General features: G+C 40.8%; 1 protein-coding gene across 2 annotated transcripts; it reads left to right on the forward strand.

Moving 5' to 3' along the window:
* The first annotated feature begins 404 nt into the window (after window positions 1–404).
* Window positions 405–25,779, forward strand: NEK3 (NIMA related kinase 3). Of its 2 annotated transcripts, none has more exons than XM_007097697.3 (17): window positions 405–499; window positions 3,313–3,484; window positions 5,732–5,825; window positions 5,913–6,010; window positions 7,777–7,860; window positions 8,433–8,500; window positions 8,580–8,666; window positions 10,724–10,778; window positions 13,613–13,813; window positions 14,458–14,530; window positions 17,508–17,554; window positions 20,856–20,955; window positions 21,477–21,617; window positions 21,872–22,006; window positions 24,417–24,543; window positions 25,214–25,294; window positions 25,404–25,779. In XM_007097697.3, the coding sequence occupies exons 2-17, from the start codon at window positions 3,368–3,370 to the stop codon at window positions 25,429–25,431; spliced, it is 1,536 nt and encodes a 511-aa protein (XP_007097759.2). In that variant the 5' UTR covers window positions 405–499; window positions 3,313–3,367; the 3' UTR covers window positions 25,432–25,779. The 2 variants fall into 2 exon arrangements, with proteins under 2 accessions (XP_007097759.2, XP_007097758.2); XM_007097696.3 differs by having other exon boundaries at window positions 406–499; window positions 17,505–17,554.
* The last annotated feature ends 1,143 nt before the right edge of the window (window positions 25,780–26,922 follow it).

Here is a 26,922-nt window from a genome sequence, read left to right on the forward strand (position 1 = left end):
GCCCTTGTGATCACCCTGGGCCTGCCTGGAGAATCCAGTCATCTCCATATTTTAGAGTTAGTTGGTTAGCAACCTTAATTCCACCTGCAATCTTAACTGCCTTTACCATGGAACCTAACATCCACAACTTCCATGGAGAAGGATATGGACATGGGGGTTGGGGGGACTGTTTCCCTCTCCACACTTGCCCAATGTCACTCAGCTAGTAAGGGGAATGCTGGGCCCAAGAAACTGGTCTACATGAGCCGTTCGCTTAAATTGGAGGCAAAACTCACGTTGCTGGAAGATTCTTTCCCCTCAATGTTACTGGCATTGTTCTAGAGCAACGTGGATCAACAATTTTTAAAACGCGCCCTTAGTAGGCCCGGCTACTCCGATAACAGCGCCTCCCGCTCAACCCGGGGACCTTCCTTCACCGGCAACCCGAGAGACGACCTGCTGGGCCCGCCCAGCGGAAACGCGCGGACGCAGAAGCCGGCTCGGGTCGCCGGGGAAGCTGGTAAGCGGTGCCGCCGCCGGGCACGGAGACTCTGGAAGAATGAGCGCGACCGCAGTGGCGGCCTGGGGACCCTGGAGTGGGCGATGCCCTCGCGCGGCGGGGGCGAGCGGGAGACCGGCTCTCGGCGCTCGAGGATCCACACCCCAGCTCCGCCCCGGGCCTGGGCCGCTCGCCCGCAGGTCCCTTCCCCCCTCTCCCTCGCAGCCTCGGGTCCTTTGGGCGCCCGGCGCCGCGCAGGTGCACCGCAGGTGCAGGTGGAGGACTGCGAGGTGGCGCGGCTTCTCCCGGAGGAAGGATTTGGGCGCGGCTGGCCTCCCGCACGCGACACCTTCTAAACTTGAATGCCAAGGTTTTGCACCCGTGCTCCCATTTCTGGCCATTTGCAAATCACTTTTACTAGTTTTTGATTGGGAGAGGCATGCAAAGGGACTTTGTGACGCTCAGAGTATACACAGGTCTTTTACCGAAATATGGGTGTTAATATTGAGTAATGGGCAAATATGGGCAGAAAGGACCAAATAAATGCTGGTTTTCAGTTAAGAAAAATCAGTGATTGCCCTTCCTCATCGGTTACTGTCCATTACATAAAATAAAGACCCTGAAGAATAAAAGAATAGGAACATGGGAAAACTTGGCCCCCTTGTTAAATCGGGTAGTACCAAGAGTCAACTAGAATAGTGGCAAAGAACTTTTCTTTCAGATCCCTGAATATACTGAAAACCTGAATGTTCCTGAAAAGAATTGGTTTTGAACACAATGCATCTAAGTTAGTCAATATGCAGAAATTTCTAGAGTTTCCTGGCCCTTCTATGACACGCATGAATATAAATGGCATTTTACAGGTCCCTGTACTATGTAGGTTTTGGTTTGTGAGTTTTGCTTTACCTACGGAGCTCTCCGTGCCTCATAATTCTTTGTGGTGTGATTTTATTTTATTTTATTTATTTATTTATTTATTTATTTTTTTGTGGTGTGATTTTAAAACAAAAACAAAACTACAAGTAAGCTTTCTAAAAGCTAAGGTAATTCATTCTAGTGAGTTTTTTTTTCCTACAGTGAAAAAAATCGCATCATCTTTCTAAAATTGTAATAATAATAATAATAGCTGCCATTTATCCAGGGTCTCCTCTGTACCAGGCAGAGTGTTAGGAACTTTATATTCATTCTCTTTTACCTGTGATCCATCCAGCTAACTGCTTCATCCTAGAAATACAGAAAGGGACACTGAAGTTCAAAGGCTCTACGTATCTCTTCTTCTTCTTTTTTTAATGTTTCTTTAATTTTGAGAGAGAGAGAGAGATGGAGCGAGCAAGGGAGGGGCAGAGAGAGAGGGGGGGCATAGAGGGAGGGAAACACAGAATCCGACACAGGCTGACAGCTCAACACAGAGCCCCACTCAGGGCTCGAACTCACCAGCCGAGAGATCATGACCTAAATCAGAGGCTTAACTGACTGAGCCACCCAGCTGCCCCAGTATTTATCTTTCTTAATCCCAGGCATCTCCAACTCAACGTGTCTTAAAATGAACATGTCTCCCTTCACCATGCCTTTCCCCGCCCCTGCCACACTCTCACTGCCAGAAACACACACACACACGTACACACACTACCACCACCACCATTGTGGTTTTCCTTTCTTTCAGGGAATGATGTCATTCACCCAGTTTATACCAGAAACCTGGGAGTCTACCTTGTCCCCTTCTCCCAGCTTGTTCCCCATAAACGTATTGCTAAAACCCTTGCCAATTCTTTCTACATATTTCCTTCTTGTTTCTTCATCGCCATTGCCACCACCCTCTTCTACTCCATCATCATTTTTTTGCCTTTTTTATTGTTGGAGTCCCACTCCAGCCCTCAGGCGCCCTCCCCTCTGCGATCCATTCGCTCTGCAGCCAGAGTGAGTGAGTTTTCTAAGATGCTCTCTTGATTAAAATCCTTCAGAGACAGCACATTAATTACCCCAAAGAGAAAATCCAGCCACCTGAGCTTGACGTACAGTAGCTTTCATACAAGGCCCTGTCTGCCTCACCAGCCTGTTAGTTTTTTCACTTCCTTGAACTGAACAGTCTCGTTTGCTCTTAAAATATGCCAGCCCCTCTGCCTACATCACTCTTCTCTCTTTTCCTGGCCAACTTCCATTCATCCTTCAGACTTCAGTTAAATACCATTTTCCTAACTCCTCTGGATATTTCTGCCGTGTGCCAGCGTAACTCTGTGAGACTCACCACCCTGCATTTGTTGAGGTCGGAGGTCTCTGCTTTGGGGCACGTGCGATGGCAGGGACCATGCGAGATCAAAGTGCAGTGTTGTCAAACTGCATCTAGCACTGAAGTATACAAACCACGCTTGACCCTTGAACAACACGAGTTTGAACTGCTCAAGTTCACTTATGCATGGATGTTTTGATAAATGCAGTACAGTTCTGTAAATATATCTTTAAGGTTTATTTATTTATTTATTTAGAGAGAGCAAGCATGATTGAAGGAGGAACAGAGAGAGAGGGAGAGAGAGAATCCCAAGCATGCTGTCGGTGTGGAGCCCAGTGTGGGGCTCCATGCAGGGCTCGAACTCAGGAACTGTGAGATCATGACTGGAACCGAAATCAAGTTGCTTAGCTGCCTGAGCCACCCAGGTGCCCCTGTAAATGGGGTTTTTATTCGGGATTATAAAAGCTGGCGTGAGTGTTCAGGGTCTACCTGTTTAACGGTAGACAAGGAATAAATTGCTGTCGTCCTATTAGGGTGATTAGAGCTACTTTGAATTGATTCTGCCTTTTGAAAATACATTTGTCAACATTTCTGTTTTTGAATACAGGTTGGGAGAGGCTGTGGTGACTGTGCGAGTGGAGGAGGGCTGTGGGGTGCCCAGCATGGATGGCTACTTGGTCCTAAGAGTAATTGGAGAGGGCTCCTTCGGCAGAGCCCTTTTGGTTCAGCAAGAGAACAGTAATCAGACGTTTGCCATGAAGGAAATAAGGCTTCCCAAGGTACCTCCTGAAGCAATTAGCTCATGTCGAAAGTGTACATGCAATTTGGCCAGGGAAATAAGTTCTTGAGATTTAACATGGAATTGCTTTTGTGAGCAAAAGATGTAATGAGTTTATTCATTAGCTTTACAAGGTCTTGATATATCTATATATCATATATATATGTACATATACATATATATACATATATATGTACATATATGTACATATACATATATATACATATATATGTACATATATATATGTACATGTATATATGTACATATATATATATTTTTTTAAGTTGCATTTACTTAATACAACTTATTAAATGTCTACACCCAATGCGGGGCTCAAACTCATGACCCCAAGATCAAGCGTCAGATGCTCTTTTGACTGAGCCAGCATGTCTTGATATATTTTATATGAATTTTTGGATATTGTAATTAACAATAAGGGAGAAAAATAGTCCAGGAGGCAATTGCTGTTGCTTTTGTCTCAAGGAGTAATTTGTAATAATTTCCAATTTTGCGTACCTAAGAGGGTAAGAATCTTTGCCAACAGCAGCTCAGGTGTCATATTAATGAAAATGGAGCATAAAAATGCCATGAAGAGCAAAAACCTAAAGTGCCAACCTTCGGTCTCAGGGAACGTATTCTGTGGCTCAGTTTTGGGTTTTATTTCCTTGTAAGATGAGGAAGGTGCTGACTTATCAGTGTTTATCATAGTTGTCATAGAAACAATGTGTCATAGAAAAGAATGTGCCATGGAGGCAGCTTGATAATGTCTTGATCAAGTTTTTAAAAATACATTTTAATAAAATTCTCAGAATTGTATTTCCCCACTGCATTCTTGACCTCGTTTAGTGATTCTCAGGTGGGCTTCAGAGTCATCTGGAGGTGAAAACACAGATGGCTGCCCCCCCCTTCTGGTTGAGTAGGTCCAGGCGGGCCTGTGAATTTGCATTTTTAAGGAGTTCCCAGATGGTGGCGGTGCTGCTCTGAGAACCCTTATGCTAGTATGTAGTCAATGACAGTTTCTTAATTGAAAGATAAGTCATTCAGGATTTCGTCCTCGGAGAATAAGTGAGGGGACAAACAGCTTTGGAAGCTTCTTTTGTAAATCATCTCCTTCCATCCTTACCACAGTAACGCATCAGTCTCCTTTTTCATCTGGGCCAGTGGTCTGGAAAACCAAATGCAGACAGTAAAACATGACAGCCCCAGGTTTTCTTTAAGGATAACTATTGTTAATGGCATCTTGGCTCCCCCAAAAATTTATGCTCAGGCTCATGTTAAAAAAAATGTTTTAGGGGCACCTGGGTGGTTCGGTCAGTTGAGCATCCGACTTTGGCTCAGGTCATGATCTCACAGTTTGTGGGTTCGAGTCCCACGTTGGGCTCTGTGCTGCCAGCTTAGAGCCTGGAGCCTGCTTCGGATTCTGTGTCTCCCTCTCTCTCTGCCCCTCCCCCACATGTCTCTCATGTTTTTATTTATTTTTGACAGAGAGAGAGAGAGACAGAGCAAGGGCAAGTGGGGGAGGGGCAGAGAGAGAGGGAGACACAGAATCCGAAGCAGGCCCCAGGCTCTGTGCCGTCAGCATAGAGCCCTAGGAGGACTTGAACCCATCAACTGTGAGGTCATGACTTGAGCAGAAGTCAGACCCTTAACCGACGGAGCCACCCAAGCACCCCTCTTAGACTGTATTAAAACTGGTTTATATTCTATGTTTGTAAGGATATAAGGGGTCAGCTTAAGCATAATACAGCCATAATTAAAAAATCACCACATTTTCTCTTAAGAGTTTGATAAACATAAGTTGGGTCAAAGTGCAGTGCTTTAAAACTGCATCGAGCATTGAAGTATACAAAGCACACCTGACCCTTGAACAACACAGGTTTGAACTGCATGGGTCCACTTATATGAGTATTTTTTTGATAAACGCAGTATAGTAGTATAAATGTATTTTTTCTCCCTTGTGATTTTCTTAATAACGTTTTCTTTTCTTTAGCTTACTTTATTGTAAGAATACAGTATATAATACATAAAACATACAACATGTGTGATAACTGACTGTGCATGTTATTGGCAAGGCTATTAGTAGCTACATTTTTGGGGAGTCACATATCACATGTGGATTTTCAATTGCACGGGGGCCATTGCCCCTGACCCCCGTGTGGTTCAGAGGTCAACTGTATACTGTATTGTTGTAAAGCTATCTATTTTAAAATGAAGTATTACATTTATGCTGTTTAAAATCTTTTTCTAGTCTTTCTCTGGTACACGGAATTCTAGGAAGGAGGCTGTTCTGTTAGCCAAAATGAAACACCCCAATATTGTTGCCTTTAAAGAATCATTTGAAGGTAAATATGAATTCCCCCAAATACATGCAATGTAGAATTTGATTTGTGGCCACCAGGCTTTCCTAAAGAGTCTTCTTTTTGTTTTAGCTGAGGGACACCTGTATATTGTGATGGAGTATTGTGACGGAGGGGACCTCATGCAAAAGATTAAGCATCAGAAAGGAAAGTTGTTTCCTGAAGATATGGTAAGAGACTGACTTATATAGTTTCTCTTGAGGTTTGGAAGCAAACTTTCCTTGTAAAATTTGTAGAAGTTCAAATAAAGGCATTGTACCTGTGATTACCTGATACACTTGTTAGATTCACACTTGTTAGAAACAACTCATTTCCATTATCAGTGCTACAGCTTTGTGTTCAAGATCTGGCTGCCTGAGATATCTTTAGGAAGTTAAATAGATATGTTGATAAAATATCAACATTAAAGATTTTTTTTTTTAATTTTAAAGAGGGAGAGTGCAAGCGAGGGAGGGGCAGAGAAAGAGAGAGAGAATCCTTGGCAGGCTCCACACTCATCACAGAGGCCAACACAGGGCTTGAAGCCACAACCGAAATCAAGACCTGAGCTGAAATCAAGAGTTGGGTGCTCAACAGACTGAGCTCCCCAGGCACCCCTGTTTATAAAATATCAAGGAATAAAACTTACGTGTTTAGAAGAATTTCAAAATTGTCTGATTCATATATTGCCCTATATATTTAAAATTCACAAGTGTGTTGTATTGAAATTTCAGAAGGTGGGTGGATTTATTTTGCATTACAGGATCATCCAAAGAATGAAGCATAAATTCCTTTTTCTTGACAGTATATATTCTCACTCTTTTTCCTTTTACAGATTAGCACATTCCCTTAAGTCTAGTACTTCCTGCCTTTTTAACGGAAAAGTATTTAATATGTATTAAATTAAATTAAATTAATTTATTAATTGTAAATTAATGGTATTAATTAAAAGTATTTAATGTGTATTAAATACTATTGAAATGAATTGACTAAGGAAAATATTTAAATAAACAACCTTAATGAGATTTAGTTTGATTTAGGGAATAATGCATGTTATGAAAGTATATTGGTATAAATATTTTTCATTTAGAAGTTGTGGTATTAAAAATATGGGTTCCAGAGAAGGAAGTCAGCCTTGACTTCAAAGGAATGAATCTCCATAGCAAAAAAGAAAAAAAATCGGGGCGGCTTGGTGGCTCAGTCGGTTAAGCATCTGACTTCCGCTCGGGTCGTGATCTCACAGCTGGTGAGTTTGAGCCCCATGTCAGGCTCTGTGCTGACAGCTCGGAGCCTGGAGCCTGCTTTGGATTCTGTGTCTCCTTCTCTCTTTCTGTCCTTCCCCCCAGTCTCACTCTGTCTCTCTCTCTCTCTCTCTCTGAAAAATAAACATTTAAAAAACATTTTATTTTTTAAAAATTAAAAAAAGAAAAAAGAAATCAGTTTGACATTTAAACATAGGCTCCCTAGGCACCTGGAAATTCTGAGTACTATTGACTGGGGATTTATGAGCAGAAAATGCTGACCTCACAGGATTGTTGACAATAGAATGAAATCCTTTAATGTTAACATATGAGCATTCTGACAAAGTAAATGAAAATCTGACATAATGATTACAAAAAGGAGTAGTGTATTTATTCCTTAGTGGTGAACTATCTTTATATACATATTTAAGAAATACTTTTATTTGGTTGAATTCAAGAAAACCATAGCGAGAGTTTTATGGAACTAAGTTGTTATTTAGATCATACGTAAGATGATGAAACATGGGCTTCACGGTTTTTCTGAATTTCTCCAGGCAACATTGAATCTTAGTTGAACTATGTAAATTTTAGGAGTTCTGTATTTACATTATGGAAAACCCAGGTCAACTAAGGCCTAGAGACGATTCTTTGGGATTTGGGGTTAACACAAACCAGTTATTGCCTTCCTGCAATTATTGCCTCCTTTTTCCTTCCAGATACTTAATTGGTTTACACAAATGTGCCTTGGAGTAAATCACATTCACAAGAAACGCGTGTTACACAGAGATATCAAGTCCAAGGTAAGTGGAATACCTTGTGGGGCCTAAAAGCAAAAACAGAAACAAAAACTGTTCCACTCAGTCTTTTTTCTGTGTTATTCTGTTTCCTTCTGGGACATTTTTATTTAGCTTAGAAATATTTGTCATCCTAATATTTATACAAGCCAGATAAGGTACTACCTGAAAAAGATCATTAAATCTCTTTAGTAGTATATGTTAATATGATCCACACTCTCTTTGCGACTGCTTACTGTGACCATATGATCTCTGATGGAAAATGGTCAAGACCTAGACCAGCCACACGGAGGCATCATGCTGACACAGGCTCCCAGGTGGTCCATCAGGCTCTGCTGATACAATCTTAAGCTCACTTGTTTGATTTCTAAGCAGGGATCCTGAATTTCCAAGCAGGGGAATATGTAGCTGTCAAGAGGGTATCTTGTCCTTTTGTGTTCCACTCAGGGACTCAGCTGTCAGCATCTCTCCCCTTAATCTCTGTCATCAGTGGGCTTTGAAAGACAGCTTCTCCGGAAATCTCTGCCTTATGTGTGAATGATGGAAGACATAATCTGAGGTCTTCTTTTTTAACGCAGAATATCTTCCTCACCCAAAATGGAAGAGTAAAACTGGGAGATTTTGGATCTGCCCGTCTTCTCTCCAGGTATGTACTTCTGTAGCAATCAAAACCTCCATTCTTCAGGAATGCTCTATAATCATTCTTTGCCTTTTTATGGTTTCAGTCCTATGGCGTTTGCTTGTACATATGTGGGAACACCTTATTATGTGCCCCCAGAAATTTGGGAAAACATGCCTTATAACAATAAAAGGTAAGTAATGTATTTAATTCGATGCAAGCATGACCGCTTGGCGACAGGCACTGCAGCCTTCAAGTGAAGTTTGATCTTTAAAATTACATATTTGAAAGCAATGTAGAATGCCCAGGCTTCTAAATGAAAGTCACAGTTTCCCAACTGTTTTAATCAGAGCTGAAAGGAGCCAAAGGTAAATGCTGAAGGAAAGGCTAGTCATGTCTAGGGACAGTGTGAATGATAACACTGCTTCTCACACTCTGCCACTCCCACTTTTGAAAATCCCAAGGCACAGGTTACAGCTCTGCCCTTTACATCAGAATGTCTGGGGGTGGGAAGCAGGCATCGGTAATTTCCAGGATCCCCAAATGATTCCAATGTGCAGCAGAATTCGGGGACCACTGGGTTATGTCAATGAGTTAACATTACAGGACTGGATAATGAGCACTTAAACGATAGGTTAATTAAATATAAGGAGAGAATATTAAGGCCTTATGGTTTAAAAAATAATATTTTTCTGAATACAAGTAATACGTGCGCATTGATGGAGTGGATGAGCAGGGAGAGTTTTGGAAATAGAGAGATATATAAGAAAGGATATGACTGTCACTTTTTCCCTGCTATTAATAACATTTTGGTGTTTTTTCCATCCATTCACTTCCCCCCCAAACCTAGTTTATGTACTCTATATGCAAGTTGGCTTCCTGCTTTTTTTTTACTTTACATTATATCATATTCATTTCACCATGCATTTAAACTCTTCATAAATAGTGTTGTTGATCTAATGATATATTTCCAATTTTCAGCATCACAAACAGTATTGTAATTAATATACCTGTTGTGTCTAAACATAGGTCATTATTTTCTACACATTCCTGGCATGAATTCCTAGAAGTAGAAACACCTAAAGGCTCTTGTTACCTTTTGTCGAGTTGATTTCTGGAAAGGCATGATAATCCATACTGAATAGGTTCCTTTAAGAGTAAAATTGAGTGAATTGGGAATAGAACAGCTGTCCAGGAACTTATGAGGACAACTGGGGAAATTTGAGTTTGGACAAATAATAATATTACTGAATTAAGGTTACATTTCTTGGACGTGATCATGGTTTTGTGTTTATGAGGGAGAGTGTTCCTTGTTCTTAGGAGATACGTATCGACATGTTAGGGGTGAAGGCTTTGCTGTCTGCAGTCTTATTTTCAAGAGGTTCAGATTTATATGGAAGAGGGCAATAGCCTGCAAACGTGGCAAATGTTAACATTGGGGAGTCTAAGAAAGAGCATGCGGGCATTTACTTTTCTGTAGGTTTGAAATTAAAAAAAAAATAAAAAGTTGGGGGAAACGGTTGCTTAAAGCCATTAGTTAAAATGCAAAGAACATCACATAGAAAAAGTCTGGGGCATGGCAACCAGGCGGTGAGAGGGATGGAGGAAAAGGGGATGCTTCGTATGCAGAAGGGTGGGCGTGTGGAGCAAACTAGAGAAGTCAGTTTTCTGATTTTTGAAGAACTGTTTTGTGGAGGGATGAGTAGGCTTATTCTCTTTGTTTAGGTATGTGGAGCTAACACGGGGTGGTGAGGGTTCCCAAGAGACACATTTTAGCTTCTGATAAGGAAGACGGCCAGCCCACAGAGCCAGCCAGCAGGGGCGTGGGCCCCACCCGAGGTTGAGCGCTGTTCATCAGGGCCTGGGGCTGTACACGGGTCTGAGTGGGAGCTGCACCGCATGACTTCTAAAGTCCTTCCAACTACGCTAGTCTGAGTCCACAGATACACCCTCTTGTACCACATGCTGCTGAAATCATACCGGAACCACCCTGATTTGGGAGGGTAGGGGCTGGGGAACAGAGAGTTGTATTGTGAACATTCCTGTTAGTAAATATCTAAGTGTTAGACCAAACTTACCATATAGTTTATTTTATTTTTTTTATTATTTTATCATATATTTTATTGTAATAGCTAGGAATTACTTTTGACACCTATTCTTATTAAAGGTAATATTTCTTTTTTTTTTTTTTATATTCCACATATTCACTCATAACCCATTTGTCATTACGTTGCTTCTTTATGCTTCCAGTGACATCTGGTCCTTGGGATGCATTCTGTATGAACTCTGTACCCTTAAGCATCCAGTAAGTATGGTGTGCAAAATGGAAAAGGCAGCCTCTTGTAATGTCTGGCTATGTCCTCAGGAATGTACCAGATTCCACTTGGCAGTTGGCTTTCCTGGGTTAATGTAGGAGTGCTGACCGCATAGACTCCATCTTTGGCCTTCCGTCTTGTTCTTCCCTCTGGCTCACAGCTGGCACCACTTTAGATAACTGCCTTGTGGCCTCACCACCATGCCCCTCACTCCATAAAAGCTGGGGGTTAAGTCAGCATAGCTGGGGAGAAGGGGTGAAGAATGGGGACAGAGAATAGTTGTGTAGTGCCTGGATCCGCCTCCTGCCTCACCCGCCCGCCCATCACCCCCCTCTGTAAGTTACCCTGCATAAAACTCGGTGTAAATGGTACCGACTTGCTTTGTTTTTCAGTACTAAAGTACCTTGTCAGTCTGGAGGATACATTACCCTCCTCCAGCTTCTCGCTGATGAATTCATACACAAGTTTTCATTCCATTGGTATCACTTTTGCCTTGAGCCCCTTTTGTAGCATATACTAATAGGAAATTTCCAAGATTTAGTTTTTGTAGTTGTATATTTAGCTTGCCTGCTTGACTGCCTTCTTTCCTTCCTTCCCTCCTTCTTTCCTTCCCTTTTTCCGCTATTCTCAATTTTTTTTATGTTGGTAAAATATATATAACATAAGATTTACCATGTTAACCATTTTAAGTGGCACCGATTACTTCACAATATTGTGCAGTCATTACTACTACCTATCTGCAGAACTTTTCCATGGCTCCAAACAGGAAACTCCGTACCCATTAAACGATAACTTCTCATCCCTGTCCCTCCCCGCCAGCCCCTGGTGACCTTTAATCCACTTTTTGTCTCTGTGAATTTGCATATTCCAGATATTTCATGTAAGTGGTATTACACAGTACTTTTCCTTTTGGGTCAGAATTTCATACCTTTCTGTACTGAATATTCCATTGTGTGTTTATACCATGTTTTGTTTATCCATTTATCTGTCGTTGGACATTTGGGTTATTTTCACCTTTTGGCTATTGTGGAAAAAATTGTTTTTATATTTATTTTTTCAAGATATTTTAAGAAATAATGTAGCAAAGAAGAGGCTAAATGACTTGCCCTGCTTATTGAGCACTTGTTTATTAACACAGAACTAACAATACGAGTCCCTGTTAGGTCTTAGCCTTGCGTAGTAATAAATTCTGTTCTTTGGGCACAGATTGAAACTTGGCTCTAACCAAGCATTTTTTTAATTTTTGATTTTTAAAATTGTAATTGAAATATGGTTGACATAGAGTCTTATATTAGTTTCAGGTGTACAACATAGTGATTCAACTGTTCTATACAATGGAAAATGCTCACCGTAAGTGTAGTTACCCTCTGTCATCACACAAAGTTATTACAATATTATCGACTATATGCCCTATGCTGTACTCTTCATCCCTGTGACTTATTTATTTCATACCTGGAAGTCTGTGCCTCTTAATCCCCTTCACCTATTTCACCCATCCCCATCCCCCTCTACCAAGCATCTTTACAGACGTGCTTGAGAACATATGAGAGTGAATGAAGGAGAAAAAGCCTTCACCACCATTAGGTGAAAGGAACTCACAGTGAAGGCACATGAGGGTAAGAGGCTGTCTTCCTTGAATATGTGTGGTTTATAACGCCAGCTGCATGATTAGAACAATTTGGGAAACCTTAAAAAATGGTGACGTCTGGGCCTATGCCAGACTAATCGAATTAAAATCCCTGATTGTGTCTTGGATGGTAGTGGTTCTAAAACAGTTAATTCTAATGTGTAGCTCAAGTGGAAAACCACTGTTGTATACAAATAATTTTTAAAATTCCAGTATCTTATTTAGGATTATATTCTTTATTCCCCTGATTTTGTCTTTTTTTTTTTTTTTTTGTAGACTTTCATATACCTGTTCGTATTTTTTTCTAGCAAGAATAAGAATTCAGGAGTGTAGGGCCTCGATGTTCGGCACACTGTCTGTTCTCTCATCTGCTTTGAGGCAAAAGTAGTTCTCCAACCTTTAGGAAATGCAGAAACCTGGCATAATGGTTCCAAAGCAGATTCACGCTTATGTTTCACTACCTGAATTTTTCTCTTGTAATGTGTTGATTTTTTTCCTTTTTCATATCTTCACCTGTATATTTCATCCATAGCGTAGCGACCTTCCAAGGCAGAATGCCAACATGTTCTTACTTGAGTATTACCGGGGCTAACCAACATCTAATCTTCATTCCAGTGTCTATTATGCAGTAGAGATTTTTTTAATGTTATTCTGGCTTGTCATTTTGTATCCCATTCTATTGCTTATCAAATTTTAAAAGCTACTTTGATGACATGAAAGGTAAAAGGGATTTGGCAGTAGAGGTCTAAAGCTGGAAAAGTCTGGAGTACGCATCACAGGGGGGCAGGCCTGGGAGATTTTGAGGTTCAAAGGGATGTTACGCTTATCATAAGGCTGTTAGTACCGTTGAGTTCTTAAAAAGCTACACGTATGTGTTACTTGGATTTTTAAAATATGTTAAAAATGTGTATCTGCAAACACATTGATTATGAGTGAGAGCGTACCCAAAGCTGGCACTGATGCTAGGACTTTCTCTAGGTGGGGAAGTTTTGCACTTTTTATGCTTACCTTTCTTCTGAACCCAACGTAAGATTTCAAATAGTACCTTAAGGAACCCCCTCCCCCAGGAAGAAAAATGACCAGGCAGCAGATACATTTATAAAATTAAAATGATTCATGAGAATTCAGTTGAGCTGGTAATGTCTTACTTCTCCTCTCCCCTTGTATCTGCTCTTACAGTTCGGTTTTACCTTTTAGTTTCAGGCAAATAGCTGGAAAAGTCTTATTCTCAAAATATGTCAGGGGTCCCTGAGGCCACTGCCTTCTCAGTACTCCTGTGAGCTGCAGCATCTGATCAAGCAGATGTTTAAGAGGAACCCCTCACATCGCCCTTCTGCTACAACACTTCTCTCTAGAAGTTCCTTGGCTCGACTTGTCCGCCAGTGCTTACCCCCAGAGGTATGATACGTGTTGGATCCGCTGTGAGCAGTTTTCGAGTGTGGTAAAGTGATTTGTTATCTTTTAAACACTGACATGTTGTACATGCTTATAAAGATGCAAATAATGCAGAAGTGTATTAAAAAAATACACACTTCCTTTCCTTTCTTCTCTCCCTTCCGCAATGCTATTCCCTGAGAATAGAATAGAATCACAGAATCTGTCTGTGTAAGCTTTCAGATATTTTTCTAGACCTATAGAAACATCTACTTGTGTGCCTAAATGATATGTATTTTCTAAATGGCATTTTTACTTCCCTTTTTTTAATTAGAAAAGTTTTTTTAATGTTTATTTATTTTTGACATAGAGAAAGAGAGACAGAGTGAGTGGGGGAGGGCAGAGAGAGACACAGAATCTGAAGCAGGCTCCAGGCTCTGAGCTGTCAGCAGAGCCCGACGTGGGGCTCAAACTCACAAATTGTGAGATCATGACCTCAGCCAAAGTCAGATGCTCAAAATGACTGAGCCACCCAGGCACCCCAGTATTTTTACTTTTCAACTGTAAATATGATTGTGGGGAAGAATGTTGATAATTAGATGACATTATGGCAATGTCTATAGAAAAGCCTATTCCACATCTTTAAATTCTCTGCTTTAAATTTTCAGATCATCACAGAATATGGTGAACAGGTATTAGAAGAAACCAAAAATTCCAAGCATAGTACACCAAGAAAAAAAAGTAAGAATTTTGGACAGCTTATTTTTTGCTCAGTGTTCTTTTAAAATGTAGTATAACAAAAAATAAAAATATGATTTTCAAGTTACTGGAGACAATTTCAGAGATACTCCTAAAAGTCAAATTTTTCTTATTGCTATTTCTGATGTAATTCTGTACTGACTCTTGTATATTTAGTCTGCTAGGAATCAAAAAGCCTAGTTTGGAGATTTTAGGGATGTGAAGATTGTTCTCTGTTTCATTATTAGTACCATGTTTACTTTGGTCAGGTAGAAGGCTTCTGTGGGCTAGCCTAGGAATACAACCATGAAAATGCAATGTTAATCTTCTAGGAAATTATCCCCAAGTTTCCAAAGAATCATCTGGTAAACAAAATTTTAAAAACAGCCTTTTTGGAAGTTGGAACTGTCCACATAATGGCTGCACAGAATTTCCATACATGTTTAGTCAATCCTGAACAAATTTCAAATGTAATTTATTGTCTCTTTGGAAATTGTCATCTCTTAATTTTTTCAAAGCTATTATTGTCCCTTTTATTTAAAAAAAAATTTTTTTTAAGTAAACTCCATGCTCAACGTGAGGCTCGAACTTACGACTCTGAGATCAAGACTTGTTGTATGCTGTGCCCACTAAGCCAGTCAGGTGCCCCTGTTTTGTTCCTTTTTATTTACCATCAGTGACTCAGACCTTCCATCTGATGAGATCCAACGAAGATGGTAGCTATGACCAGAATAAGAGAGGACAGAAATAGAAATAGATCATCCAGTCACTGTAGGGACATGTTGCAAAACCTCCATTGTTTGGTTCTCACTGTCTTCGCGTTGGATACTCCAAAAGAAACACTCAAAAACTGTACTGCTTTCTGAAAGTTAAATTTTAAATGTTATTTTTGTAAGAATGTAATGTGAGCCCTTTGGTCTTGTAATTCAGCCTTTTCTCCATTCCCTCAGGGGTGGCCAGTTCCCTTTGTTTCAGCAGTTTGCTTTAGTGTTAATTGTACTTTACATACTATTTTGTGGCTTTTGTCCGCATCCCAGGGGAGTGGCAAATAGTTTTAAAATGCTGAGCAACAACAATAAAAAACAGTCTTAAGAGAAGTTTCAAGATAGTTTGGCTAAGTGTAGTTTTACAACTTTCTTTCTTTTCTTTCTTTTCTCTCTTTCTTTCTTTCTTTCTTTCTTTCTTTCTTTCTTTCTTTCTTTCTTTCTTTCTTTCTTTCTTCCTTTCTGTTTACTTACCTTGATAGAGAGAGTGAGCAGGGGAGGGGCAGAGAGACACGGAGACAGAATCCCAAGCAGGCTCTGCACTGCCATCAGGGAGGCCGACGTGGGGCTCGTACTCATGAACCTTGAGATCATGACCTGAGCCAAAATCAAGAGCTGGACGCTCAACCGACTGAGCCACCCAAGCGCTCCTAGTTTTACAATTTCTAAAAAGAGGAATAAAGCAGTGGAGAAGTGCTACCATGTCAGACCATGTGTCTGGTGGCATCTCCACCCGATCAAGGGTCAGTGGCAGCAGAACAGTGAACGCTATGTGAGGGCGGGGACTGGGTCTGATTTACGCACTGTCGTATCCTCGGCACCTGTCATCACAGATGCTCAATAGCAATTTTTTAAAATGTTGAATGAATGAGGAACATGGATGGCAGGGCTCTGCCAGGGAAAATCAGCCACTCTTACCAAAGGGACCTGGTGCCAGCTCCCTGATGGCTGCTAGTGCCTTGTGATGGAATAAGCAGCTCAATTTATTTTTCTCCAAATTTTAACTTAAATTCTAGTTAGTTAACATACAGTGTAATATTTGTTTCAGGAGTAGAATTTAGTGATTCATCACTTACATACAGCACCCAGTGCTCATCACAGCAAGTGCCTGCCTTAATACCCATCACCTCTTTTGCCCATCCCCCACCCACCTCCCTCCATCAACCCTCTGTTCTCTATAGTTAAGAGTCTCTCTCTTTTTAAAAAGAATTTTTTTTCGTTAAAAATTTTTTTAATGTTTATTTTTGAGAGAGAGAGAGAGCATGAGCAGGGGAGGGGCAGAGAGAGAGGGAGACACAGAATCTGAAGCCGGCTCCAGGCTCTGAGCTGTCAGCACAGAGACCGAGCGGGGCTCGAACCCACGAACCACAGATCATGGCCTGAGCTGAAGTCAGATGCTCCTCACTGTCAGCACAGAGCCTGATGTGGGGCTTGTACTCACTAACTGCGAGATCATGAGCTGAGCTGAAATCAACAGTCAGACGCTTAACCCACTGAGCCACCAAAGTGTTCCAGTTAAGAGTCTCTTATGGTTTGCCTCTCTCTCTTTTTCTTTTCCCTTCCCATATGTTCATCTGTTTTGTTTCCTAAATTCTACATATGAATGTAATCATATGGTATTTGTCTCTGTCTGACTGACTTATTTAGCTTAGCATAATACTCTCTAGCTCCATCCGTGCCATTGCAAATGGCAAGATTTCATTCTTTTTGATGGCTGAGTAATATTCCATTGTATATGTATACCAAATCTTCTTTATCCATTCATCAATTGATGGACACTTGTGGGCTCTTTACATAGCTTGGCTATTGTAGGTAAGGAAGCAGCTCATTTCTTATGAGGGATACCTATTCCAGCTGCTATAATTGCAGGGAGAGCACAGACTGCATAGCTAGCCTGAGCTGAAGATGATAATGATCTTCCAGGTATGCAGAGTGTTTTACCTCCTAGTGCCTATATGGGCTGGCATAAGTGTGTACTGATGCCTTACCTTTAAGATGTTAACATTAGGAGTAAAACAGCAGAAATAGCCTCTTTTCTAATTACTAGGTGACTAAATCTTGATATCCCTATTCAGGCTAATGCTTTGGCCCTTTGACTTTAAAAACTTCATTTATCTTCACTTGTCTTTCAAGCTTTGTGCAAATCACATTAGGAACTTAATAATGTGAGCCTGTACATGCTTTCTCTTCCTACCTTCTCTTTTCTTTTTTAGCAGACTCCAGCAGAATCAGGATAGCTTTGGAAAATGAGGCAACCACAATGGTAAGTGCTTTAAAATTACGTTTGTGAAACACCTGTCTACTGGGTACCATCCAGTGCCATGAGATGTTTATAAGACTGGGACCTGGTCCGTCCTGGCCGGTAGTTTTTCATCCTTTGGCACATGAAGTAATTGGTGGCTGTTGTCCTGCACCGCCAGCTGAGCCACTTTAGGACATCAATCGCTGGTTCATTTACTTTGCTTTTTTTCTTTTCTTTGTTTCTTCTTCCTTCCTTCCTTCCTTCCTTCCTTTTTTCTTTCTTTCTTTCTTTCTTTCTTTCTTTCTTTCTTTCTTTCTTTCTTTTTCTTTCTTCCTTTCTTTCTCTTTCTTTCTTCCTTCCTTCCTTTCTTTCTTTCTCTCTCTTTCTTTCTTTCTTTCTTTCTTTTTCTTTCTTCCTTCCTTTCTTTCTCTTTCTTTCTTCCTTCCTTCCTTTCTTTCTTTCTCTTTCTTTTCTTTTCTTTTCTTTTCTTTTCTTTCTTTCTCTTTCTCCTTTTTCTGCCCCAAACCCGTTTTTTTCATTTGTATTCTTGATGACAAGTGGTTTCAATATAGATGTGAGAGAACTTTGTTCTGCTTTCCGCCATGAAAATTTTGTTTTAGTCTGGCTGTGGTTTGTTTTTCATTGTGGCAAAACATGTATGACATAGGATTTTACCATTCTAGCCATTTTTAAGCATGCGATTCAGCAGCATCAATTACAGTCACAATGTTGTACAACCAGCAGCACACTCTGTTTCCAGGACCTTTTCATCCCCATTACAGAAACTCTGCCCACTGTCCAATAACTCCCCATTCCTCCCCGCCCTGCACAGCCACCCCAGCTCCTAGTGACCTTCATTCTACTTTCTGTCTCTATAAATGTGGCTGGTCTAGATACTTCCTAGGTGCGGAATCATACAATATTTGTCCTTTGTGTCTGTCTTCTTTTGCTTAGCATAGTGTTTTTAAAGTCCATCCATGTTATAGCCTGTATCAGAATATTTTCCTTTTTATGGCTAAATAATACTTACATCTCTGTTTTGATCTTGACATTTTTCTGTTCAGGAACTCTTAGTGCCTCCCCATTATCTGAGAAAGCAAGCTGACACTTTTCAGCCTGGCATTCAGGGTTCCGTTTGTCTTGTTTTGCCCTGGGTGGCTGGGAGCTCTTTGATACTAAAACTGCAGTCAAGTCCTGAATAGGAACAGTGGGTCCGCTTCCTAGTGTTACCATGCCCAACTCAGTAACTTGTGTCACACTGATGATTTTTTTCTTTCTTCAACATTTTAATCAACCTTTTAATTCCAAAAAGAAAAAAAATTTGTGCTAACAGCAAAATTTTCTATTTATGGAATGTACTACTAATTAAACTTGGAAATTTTTGGAATGGAGATTTGGCTGTAAATAAATAACAGCATCCACCATTATGTGGCCAAATGGAATAGATCCTGCCCCTGTACTTTGTTTTTTAATTTTGTGGGCATATCTATTTTTTTTCCCCAGCTTGATTGAGGCATGATTTATAGACAATAAAATTTACCCATTAGTATAGAGTTTGATGAATTTGGAAATTTTATACAGTCCTATAACCACCACCACAATCAAGATCTAGAAATCCCAGCCACCTAAAAAGTTTTCTCTGGGCCCCTTGCAGACAATCCTGACTCCTGTTGTAGGTGACCACCACTGTCTATTTTATTTTATTTTGTTTTTTTGTTTTGTTTTATTTTATTTTGTTTTGTTTCTTTTTTTTTTTTTTAGTTTATTTATTTTGAGAGAGAGAGAGAGCGCACGCACAAGTTCGGGAGGGGCAGAGAGAGAGAGAGAGGGAGAAAGAGAATCCCAAACATTGGTGTGGAGCCCAATGTGGGGCTCGAACCCACAAACTGTGAAATCATGACCTGAGCTAAAGTCAGACCCTTAACTAACTCAGACACCAAGGCACCCCCACCACTGTCATGTTAATACCTACCTATAGTGGACATATCCATGTGTTCTCGCAAGATGAAAAGGGAGCAAAATGTATGCAGATTGAAGAAAGAGCCAGAAAGTAAGCCGGCAAGATATGATGGCAGGAGGGCAGAGCTGAGTGGTGTGGAGCCACGAATGGTGTTGGAGGCTGCTGTCTGTGGAGCAGTGACTGTTAATGGGAATGGAACATCGGAATCCCCTCAAGGCTTTGTTTTTTAAATATTTTTTTAAGTTTATTTATTTATTGAGGGGGGAGGGGCAGAGTGAGAGAGAGAGAGAATCTCAAGCAGGCTCCACACTGGCAGCACAGAGCCCAATGTGGGGCTCGAACTCAGTAAACCACCTGAGCCAAAACCAAGAGTCCCATGCTTAACTGACTGAGCCACCCAGGCGTCCCCCTCTCAAGGCTTTTAAAACTGCTCATCACCACTACCCAGCCGAGATTCTGACTTCTTTGTCTATTGTGGGTCCTTCGCCATATGGGGAGAGAAGTTTGAGAACCACTGTATAGAAATAAGGAACAGTGTGCCAGCTACAGCCTACTGTTTATTTATTCAACAAATCATTGAGAACCTATATGCTGGAAACCGTCGAGGCACAGGATATGTATTCCTTCTCAAATATATTCAGATTTAGTGGCATCTAGACAGTGTGTTGCTATACTTCATGAAATCAGAAGCTTAGATGATTTGGAAAAATACTGAAAAGTGGGAACATTTAATTTTTTTTTTAATGTTTATTTATTGTTGAGACAGAGAGAGACAGAGCATGAACAGGGGAGGGTCAGAGAGAGGGAGACACAGAATCTGAAACAGGCTCCAGGCTCTGAGCTGTCAGCACAGAGCCCGACGCGGGGCTCGAACTCACGGACCGCAAGATCATGACCTGAGCCGAAGTCGGACGCTCCACTGACTGAGCCACCCAGGCACCCTGAAAAGTGGGAACGTTTTGAGTATATATAGCAACTTTATAAAAGATCTCACTTTGATATTCCAGCATGAAAAGCCCAATACAGCAAACCGTATTGAAAATTTTCATTCCTCATTGCTTCTGTGAAGGCCTCTCAAAGACGTCTGTCGTTTTATATATCCTCTTCATAGTTGCAACGATCAATATTAATGATTAGTAATGTGTATGACTTTAATATACATAAATAGGTATGTATGTGTTTTTTAACTTATGTATGATGTATATGGCTTCTACATACAGTTATATATGGGGTCCTATAGTTATTAATGTTTTTTTAATTCATTAATCTTTATTTAAAATTTAGGTAGCTGACTTTGTACACTTTACCTTGTTTATAGCAATTCAAGCATTGCTTCATCTTTATTTTTAATCTCTTTTCAAGCAAGGGGAAGAACAAGGTAGAAAGTACAGCGACACTGATTTAGAAAGCATTCATAAAAATTCAATCGAAAGTGCACTGAGGAGAGTAAATGAAGAGAAAGGTAAGTTATTCAAATTTGAGTCACTGTGTAAGTGAGGAACTGGGAAATATGGAAGGAATACTAACTTTCACCTTACTTGGTTGTAGGTATCATGAGCAAGTGGGCTGGCAGATTTTTGTTTGCTTATCTAGTGATTTATTTCATGGTACAGGAATATTTTATCACTCACAAAAAAAAAGAATAGTGTTGATCAGTAAGAGCCTTTAGAAAAAACAGTATTTGTTGCACTATCTACCATAGAAACCATGTCCAGAAATATACACCCTCTCAGGGCTTCATTCTTTGTACATTGTATAGTATATAAATATTTTTAAAAATTCACTTTAATGATTAGCTTTACTTTTTCATTTGGAGGTTTTTTTTTTTTTTTCCATTCCCTTTACTACTTAGAAGAACATCGTTGTGAGTGGAGGTGAGTTTAAAGAGAAAAGAAAGACTTCCGTATAGTTGTTCAAGCATATATGTGCATATAGATGAATAAATAATATGCTTAGCAGTCCTTTTTAACATTTTGAAATCAGATAAATCAGTCCATCCGAAGAAAGCCAGTTCACCAAGTCCTCTCAGGCGACAGTGGGAGAAAAATGTACCCAACACAGCTCTCACGGCTTTGGAAAATGCAGCCATCCTCGCCTCCAGTTTAGGGGCCGGGGATGATAGAGGTCAGTAGTCCGATCGAACAGTGTTATTAGAGAACATTTTCTAATGGTTGTTTAATGGGCTAGACGTCGTTCTTATTGTTTTTATTATCACTCTGTGAAAGATGTTAGGTGTCATGCATGAGAGCAGTGCTCATGGAGACAAGTGAAATAGATTTTAGTAGAGAGTAAAATATAATTAGCTTAAAATATGGTCTGGAAGATATATGCTGAACATCTCTTTTACGTGGCACTAACAGTTACCTTTTCACAACTAGGTGGTTCTGTAATAAAGTACAGTGAAAATAGCACCCGTAAGCAGTGGCTCAAAGAGACTCCAGAAACTTTGATGAACATCCTCAAGAATGCTGATCTCAGCCTGGCGTTTCAAACATACACAATATATAGACCAGGTGACTCAAGTCTATTATGTAACCGTGGAAACACTTTGATTTTTTTTTTAAAGTGTGGTAAAATATGCATAAACTAAAATTTACCATGTAAGCCATTTTTAGGTGTGCAGTTCAGGGGCATTAAATACATATATGTTGTGCAGCCATCACTACCATCCATCTCTAGAATTTTTCCCATCTTCCGAATCTGAAATTACGTACCCATTAAATAATTCCTCATTTGTCCCTCCCAGAAACTTTGATTTTAAAGTTGTAAATAATTTTATTAAAAAAATTTTTTTTTTTTAATCTTTATTTATTTTTGAGAGAGAGAGAGACAGAGTGTGAGTGGGGGAGGAACAGAGAGAGAGGGAGATACAGAATCCAAAGCAGGCTCCAGCCTCTGAGCTGTCAGCACAGAGCCCAACTTGGGGCTCCAACCCGTGAACCGGGAGTTCGTGACCTGAGCCGAAGGCAGACGCTTAACCGGCTCAGCCACCCAGATGCCCCAGAAGTTATAACTGATTTTAAAGTTATGAAATGATTCAGAATATTGTATTTTTTAGGTTTTCTTGAGTTTTTTTTAGCCAGTCTTGAGCTATAATTAAGATTTCCCATGGAGCTTCATTACTTTTATTTGGTTTTTATTTATTTTTTAAATGTTTGTTTTTGAGAGAGAGAGAGAGAGAGAGAGTGTGTGATAGCGGGGAAGGGCAAAGAGAGAGGGGGGCAGAGAATCTGAAGCAAGCTCCTCACACAGCACAGAGCCCGATGCAGGGCTCCAGCCCACAAACCATGAGATCATGATCTGAGCCGAAGTCGGATGCTTAAACTTGGACTAAGCCACCTAGGCGCCCCTTCATTACTTTTTATTGTTTACTTGTTTGTTGGTTTTAACAAGGGTGGGACTACTTTGGAGGGTAGTCCGTTTTTTGTTTTTTTTTTTTTTAATTTTTTTTTTTTAACGTTTTTATTTATTTTTGAGACAGAGAGAGACAGAGCATGAATGGGGGAGGGGCAGAGAGAGAGGGAGACACAGGATCAGAAGCAGGCTCCAGGCTCTGAGCCATCAGCCCAGAGCCCGACGCGGGGCTCGAACTCACAGACTGTGAGATCGTGACCTGAGCCGAAGTCGGACGCTTAACCGACTGAGCCACCCAGGCGCCCCTGAGGGTAGTCCGTTTTTACCATGCAGAATACACCACTGCTTTACTGACTTTAGTTCAGACTCCATCATAGTAAACTTGGAGGAACTTCAAGATTTCTTTTGCTCTGTGCTTGAATTCTGCCGAATTGAATAGAGCTCAAGAAAGAGAAATCATTAGGATTTGATTTTTTTATTGTTTCTACAGACATTTTCACTAAAACTGCACGAAATCACCTTTTGTAATACTCTCTTTAGGAATCCAGGCCGAAGCAGTGCATTAAGGGTGTCTACATGTGTGTACATGTGTGTATAAGTTTGATCATTCAATTATTAAGCCACCTTGCTAGGTTCAGATCTAAGACAAATTATGCCAAGTAAAGCATGTAATGCTGTGGCAAGTCTCAACTGTGTTTACTGTAACAGATTTAGTTGTATTTGTTTATTTGGTCAGTGTTTATTGAGTGCCTAACTTATGCTAGGTTAAGATTTAAAAAAAAAAAGAAGAAAGAATAAAACACAGTTCCTTCCCTGAAAGAGTGTGGGGGGAACATGGCCCTCACGTCAGAGGTTTAGAGGAGTGTGGGTGAATTGTGGAGATGTGCCCTGATAGAGCTGCCCCGCTGTGTCACAGGAACCCTGGGCGCAGGTGGATACACGGGACGGAGTGTTCAGGAAGGTTAACGGTTGTGAATTTTGTTTTAGCGACTGTAGGTCCTGGGGTTTGTTTTTGGTCCAATGATAAAGGTTTTGTCGTTTCAGGAAAGTCACTGTTCAGAAATTCTGCCATAGCTCTGTTTTGAAGGGTTTTATAAAGATTTAGCCCACATTTTTGTGTTAGGTTATTGTTGCGTGAGCAAAAAATAAAGCGATTGCCATCTGGAAAATTTCTTGAAGGGACGCTTGTGGTTGCCATTCCCTAATGTTCTTCTCCACCACTGGAAAAAGTTGGGGGTGGGGAGCTTAAAGGAAAAACAACCGTAATACAACCATCCAAAGGTAACTTTAATATAGGTTCTTATATTTGGAGGTTTTAAGTGTACTTTTCTGCATTCTTCTTTTGAAGAAAGTTCTGCTTATAAATTTAATAGCGATACTGATGCTTCATGGGCCTGTTTTATGCCAGAAATCATGCTGTGTAATGTGGGGAGGCGCTACAGAAGAAATATAGGGCCTGGCATTGTCCTCAGTTAGCCAGCTGTCTTCTGGAGGATTTTAGTCCTATGTTCACTAAATAAGTAAATGCTGTTAAAATTGGCATAATTTCTGTTATTATTCCTCTTGAAGGCTCAGAAGAGTTCTTGAAGGGCCCCCTCTCTGAAGAAACAGAAGCATCAGACAGTGTGGATGGAGGCCACGATTCTGTCACTTTGGACCCAGAGAGACTGGAGCCTAGATTGGATGCAGAGGACACGTATGTTGGGATATACCTAGATGGTGTTAGTCGGTGCGCATGATGTCAATTATACCTTAATTTCAGGTTTAGCAGGAACTGGTTATATTACTTGACATCACAAATGAATATTTTTTTTTAAATTTTTTTTTTCAACGTTTTTTATTTATTTTTGGGACAGAGAGAGACAGAGCATGAATGGGGGAGGGGCAGAGAGAGAGGGAGACACAGAATCGGAAACAGGCTTCAGGCTCTGAGCCATCAGCCCAGAGCCTGACGCGGGGCTCGAACTCACACACCGCGAGATCGTGACCTGGCTGAAGTCGGACGCTTAACCGACCGCGCCACCCAGGCGCCCCACAAATGAATATTTATATCTTGATCTTTTGTCTGGGATGGGTAATGTGTTACAGTATTATTACAGAATTCCTGACTGAGCCGTATTTTATGATCGTTTAGCTTGGACTTACTATTTTTTAATATGTTGGATTTTATTTGCAAATGTAGAAACATGAAAGAAGCAATCCTGTGGAAGGGATAACAATGTTTTCCCTCCGTTCGGTTGCCTTATGGAGCTCGTTTTCCAAAAATGTGAATATTGTGATGGTGGCGTTCTGTTTTGAGCCATCAAAAAAAAATACTTGCTGTGCGCCTAATATGGAGGCTTAGTATCCAAATTGTTTCTTCACAGGGATTTTGAGGAGGATGACGACAGCCTTGACTGGGTGTCAGAACTGAAGCAGCGAGCTGGCTGGCCAGGAGTGTCTGATGGGTAACGCCCAAGAAGTGCTCTGTCGTTAATATCGTGTAGATGTTTAAAGTGAGGAATTAATGTTTGGATGGTATCAGCTCACAGGATGTGTATTTTTCTTTGGACACAGAATGAAGAGGGGGAAACTGAATATTTAAAACTGTTCCTGATCAGTGTCACAAGGTTTAAAATATCTGTAACTCTCGAGTTTTTGAACTCAAAGAGAAGGCGTGGACGAATGGCTCTGAGCTTCAGGCTTGCAGTCAGAACAGAAATGGGATGCTGCTGCTTACATTTTGTGTGATTGTGGGAGATTATTTAACCTCTTGGAGCCCCAGTGTCCACAACTCTAAAACGAGGATAATAATGCCTTCCTCATAGGGACGCTGAACATAGACCATGGCAATGGCCCATAATGTTATTTCTGCGATTGTTATGATTTGTGTTTAATTGCTGCACAGCTCTTTTTACATTTCCTAAAGGTTTGAGGATCAAAATAAATTTAATTAGACCATAATGATGTTGTCCAGTTTTCCAGTAAGACTTATTTCTGGGTAGTGATCCATGATCTTCAGTGATCTTCACCAACAATTCCCCATCCTTAAATACGGCCCTTCATGGCACCCAGGTCAGCGGATCAGCTGTGGGACGGGGTGAGGGGGCTACAGATCTTGTCTGCAGTTGGCAGTCCTGGGCAGGAGAAAGAAACAGGCCAGAGGCGGGACGTATTGGACACTAGAGTGTGCCGTGGAACTAATGGGATGCCAGTATGTGTGGGGCATGACACACACGTACTGGGGTCCCGTCATTCCATTGTCATTCCATCGTGGGATGCTGTTGTGAGGTGAGATATTTTAATGTAGAAGAAAGAGGCTTCTCCCAGGGGATCTCCCCGAGCAAGTGTGCAAACAGCAGAAGCGCGAGGCAGTACGGGGAGCAGTGCTCCAGTGAAGAATGGGAAAGCAGTTGAATCTACAGCAGGATGGTTACTGAGCATCTCCTGAAAATGTGGAATACATGCATCTTGTAGATGTAAACCATTTTTTTTTTTAATTTTCAGGAACAAAAACCATGGTATAGCCCTTCACCCCACACATTTTATTTACCCTTAGACATCTAGTCAACCTGATTTGTTACTGCTGCTGTTAGCTTTGATTGCTTGATGAAGGTGATGTCTGCTACAAGGTTAAACTGTAAGGTTACTGGTTTTCGATTTCTGGGTCCTGTTCATTGCAAGTGAGTCACCAAGTCCAGCCCATACTCAGGTGCTGAGAAATTAAGCTGTACCTCCTGAAGGGGGCTGTAATCCAGAGCTAAGTCATTTGTATTTTTGCTTAAACTGTTCCAGCTTTGGCCATTGGGAGTTTTTTAGGTTACCTCTATGTTCCTTTGACATGCCCTCATTCTTTTGTGTTTTGGGAACACTTTCTGGTACTTTCTGGTACTACAAGAAGACGGTCTAGGCTCATCTTGAAGCGTCTCTGTCCCAGCTTCAGAATCAGCCATTTCTCCAAGGAGCCTTGGTTCCTGTCATGGTTTCAAAACCAGGATCCGGGTGCTGGGTGTGCTTGTTGCTACTGAAGTGTCACTGCTCCTAGGCCCTCCGAGCAGACAGAGCTAGGAAATCCATCTGTGTTTACTGTCCTGTG

Source organism: Panthera tigris, chromosome A1 (genome assembly GCF_018350195.1).
Source record: "Panthera tigris isolate Pti1 chromosome A1, P.tigris_Pti1_mat1.1, whole genome shotgun sequence".
NCBI classification, from domain to species: Eukaryota; Metazoa; Chordata; class Mammalia; order Carnivora; family Felidae; genus Panthera; species Panthera tigris.

What these genes read in the sequence shown, in the direction of transcription:
- NEK3 (XM_007097696.3), top strand. Translation starts at nt 3,368, where the DNA reads ATGGATGGCTACTTGGTCCTAAGAGTAATTGGAGAGGGCTCCTTCGGC. An exon ending in ACAGAGATATCAAGTCCAAG is followed by an intron (nt 7,861 to 8,432) that starts GTAAGTGGAATA and finishes TTTTTAACGCAG; the next exon opens with AATATCTTCCTCACCCAAAA. An exon ending in ATACACAATATATAGACCAG is followed by an intron (nt 22,007 to 24,416) that starts GTGACTCAAGTC and finishes TTCCTCTTGAAG; the next exon opens with GCTCAGAAGAGTTCTTGAAG.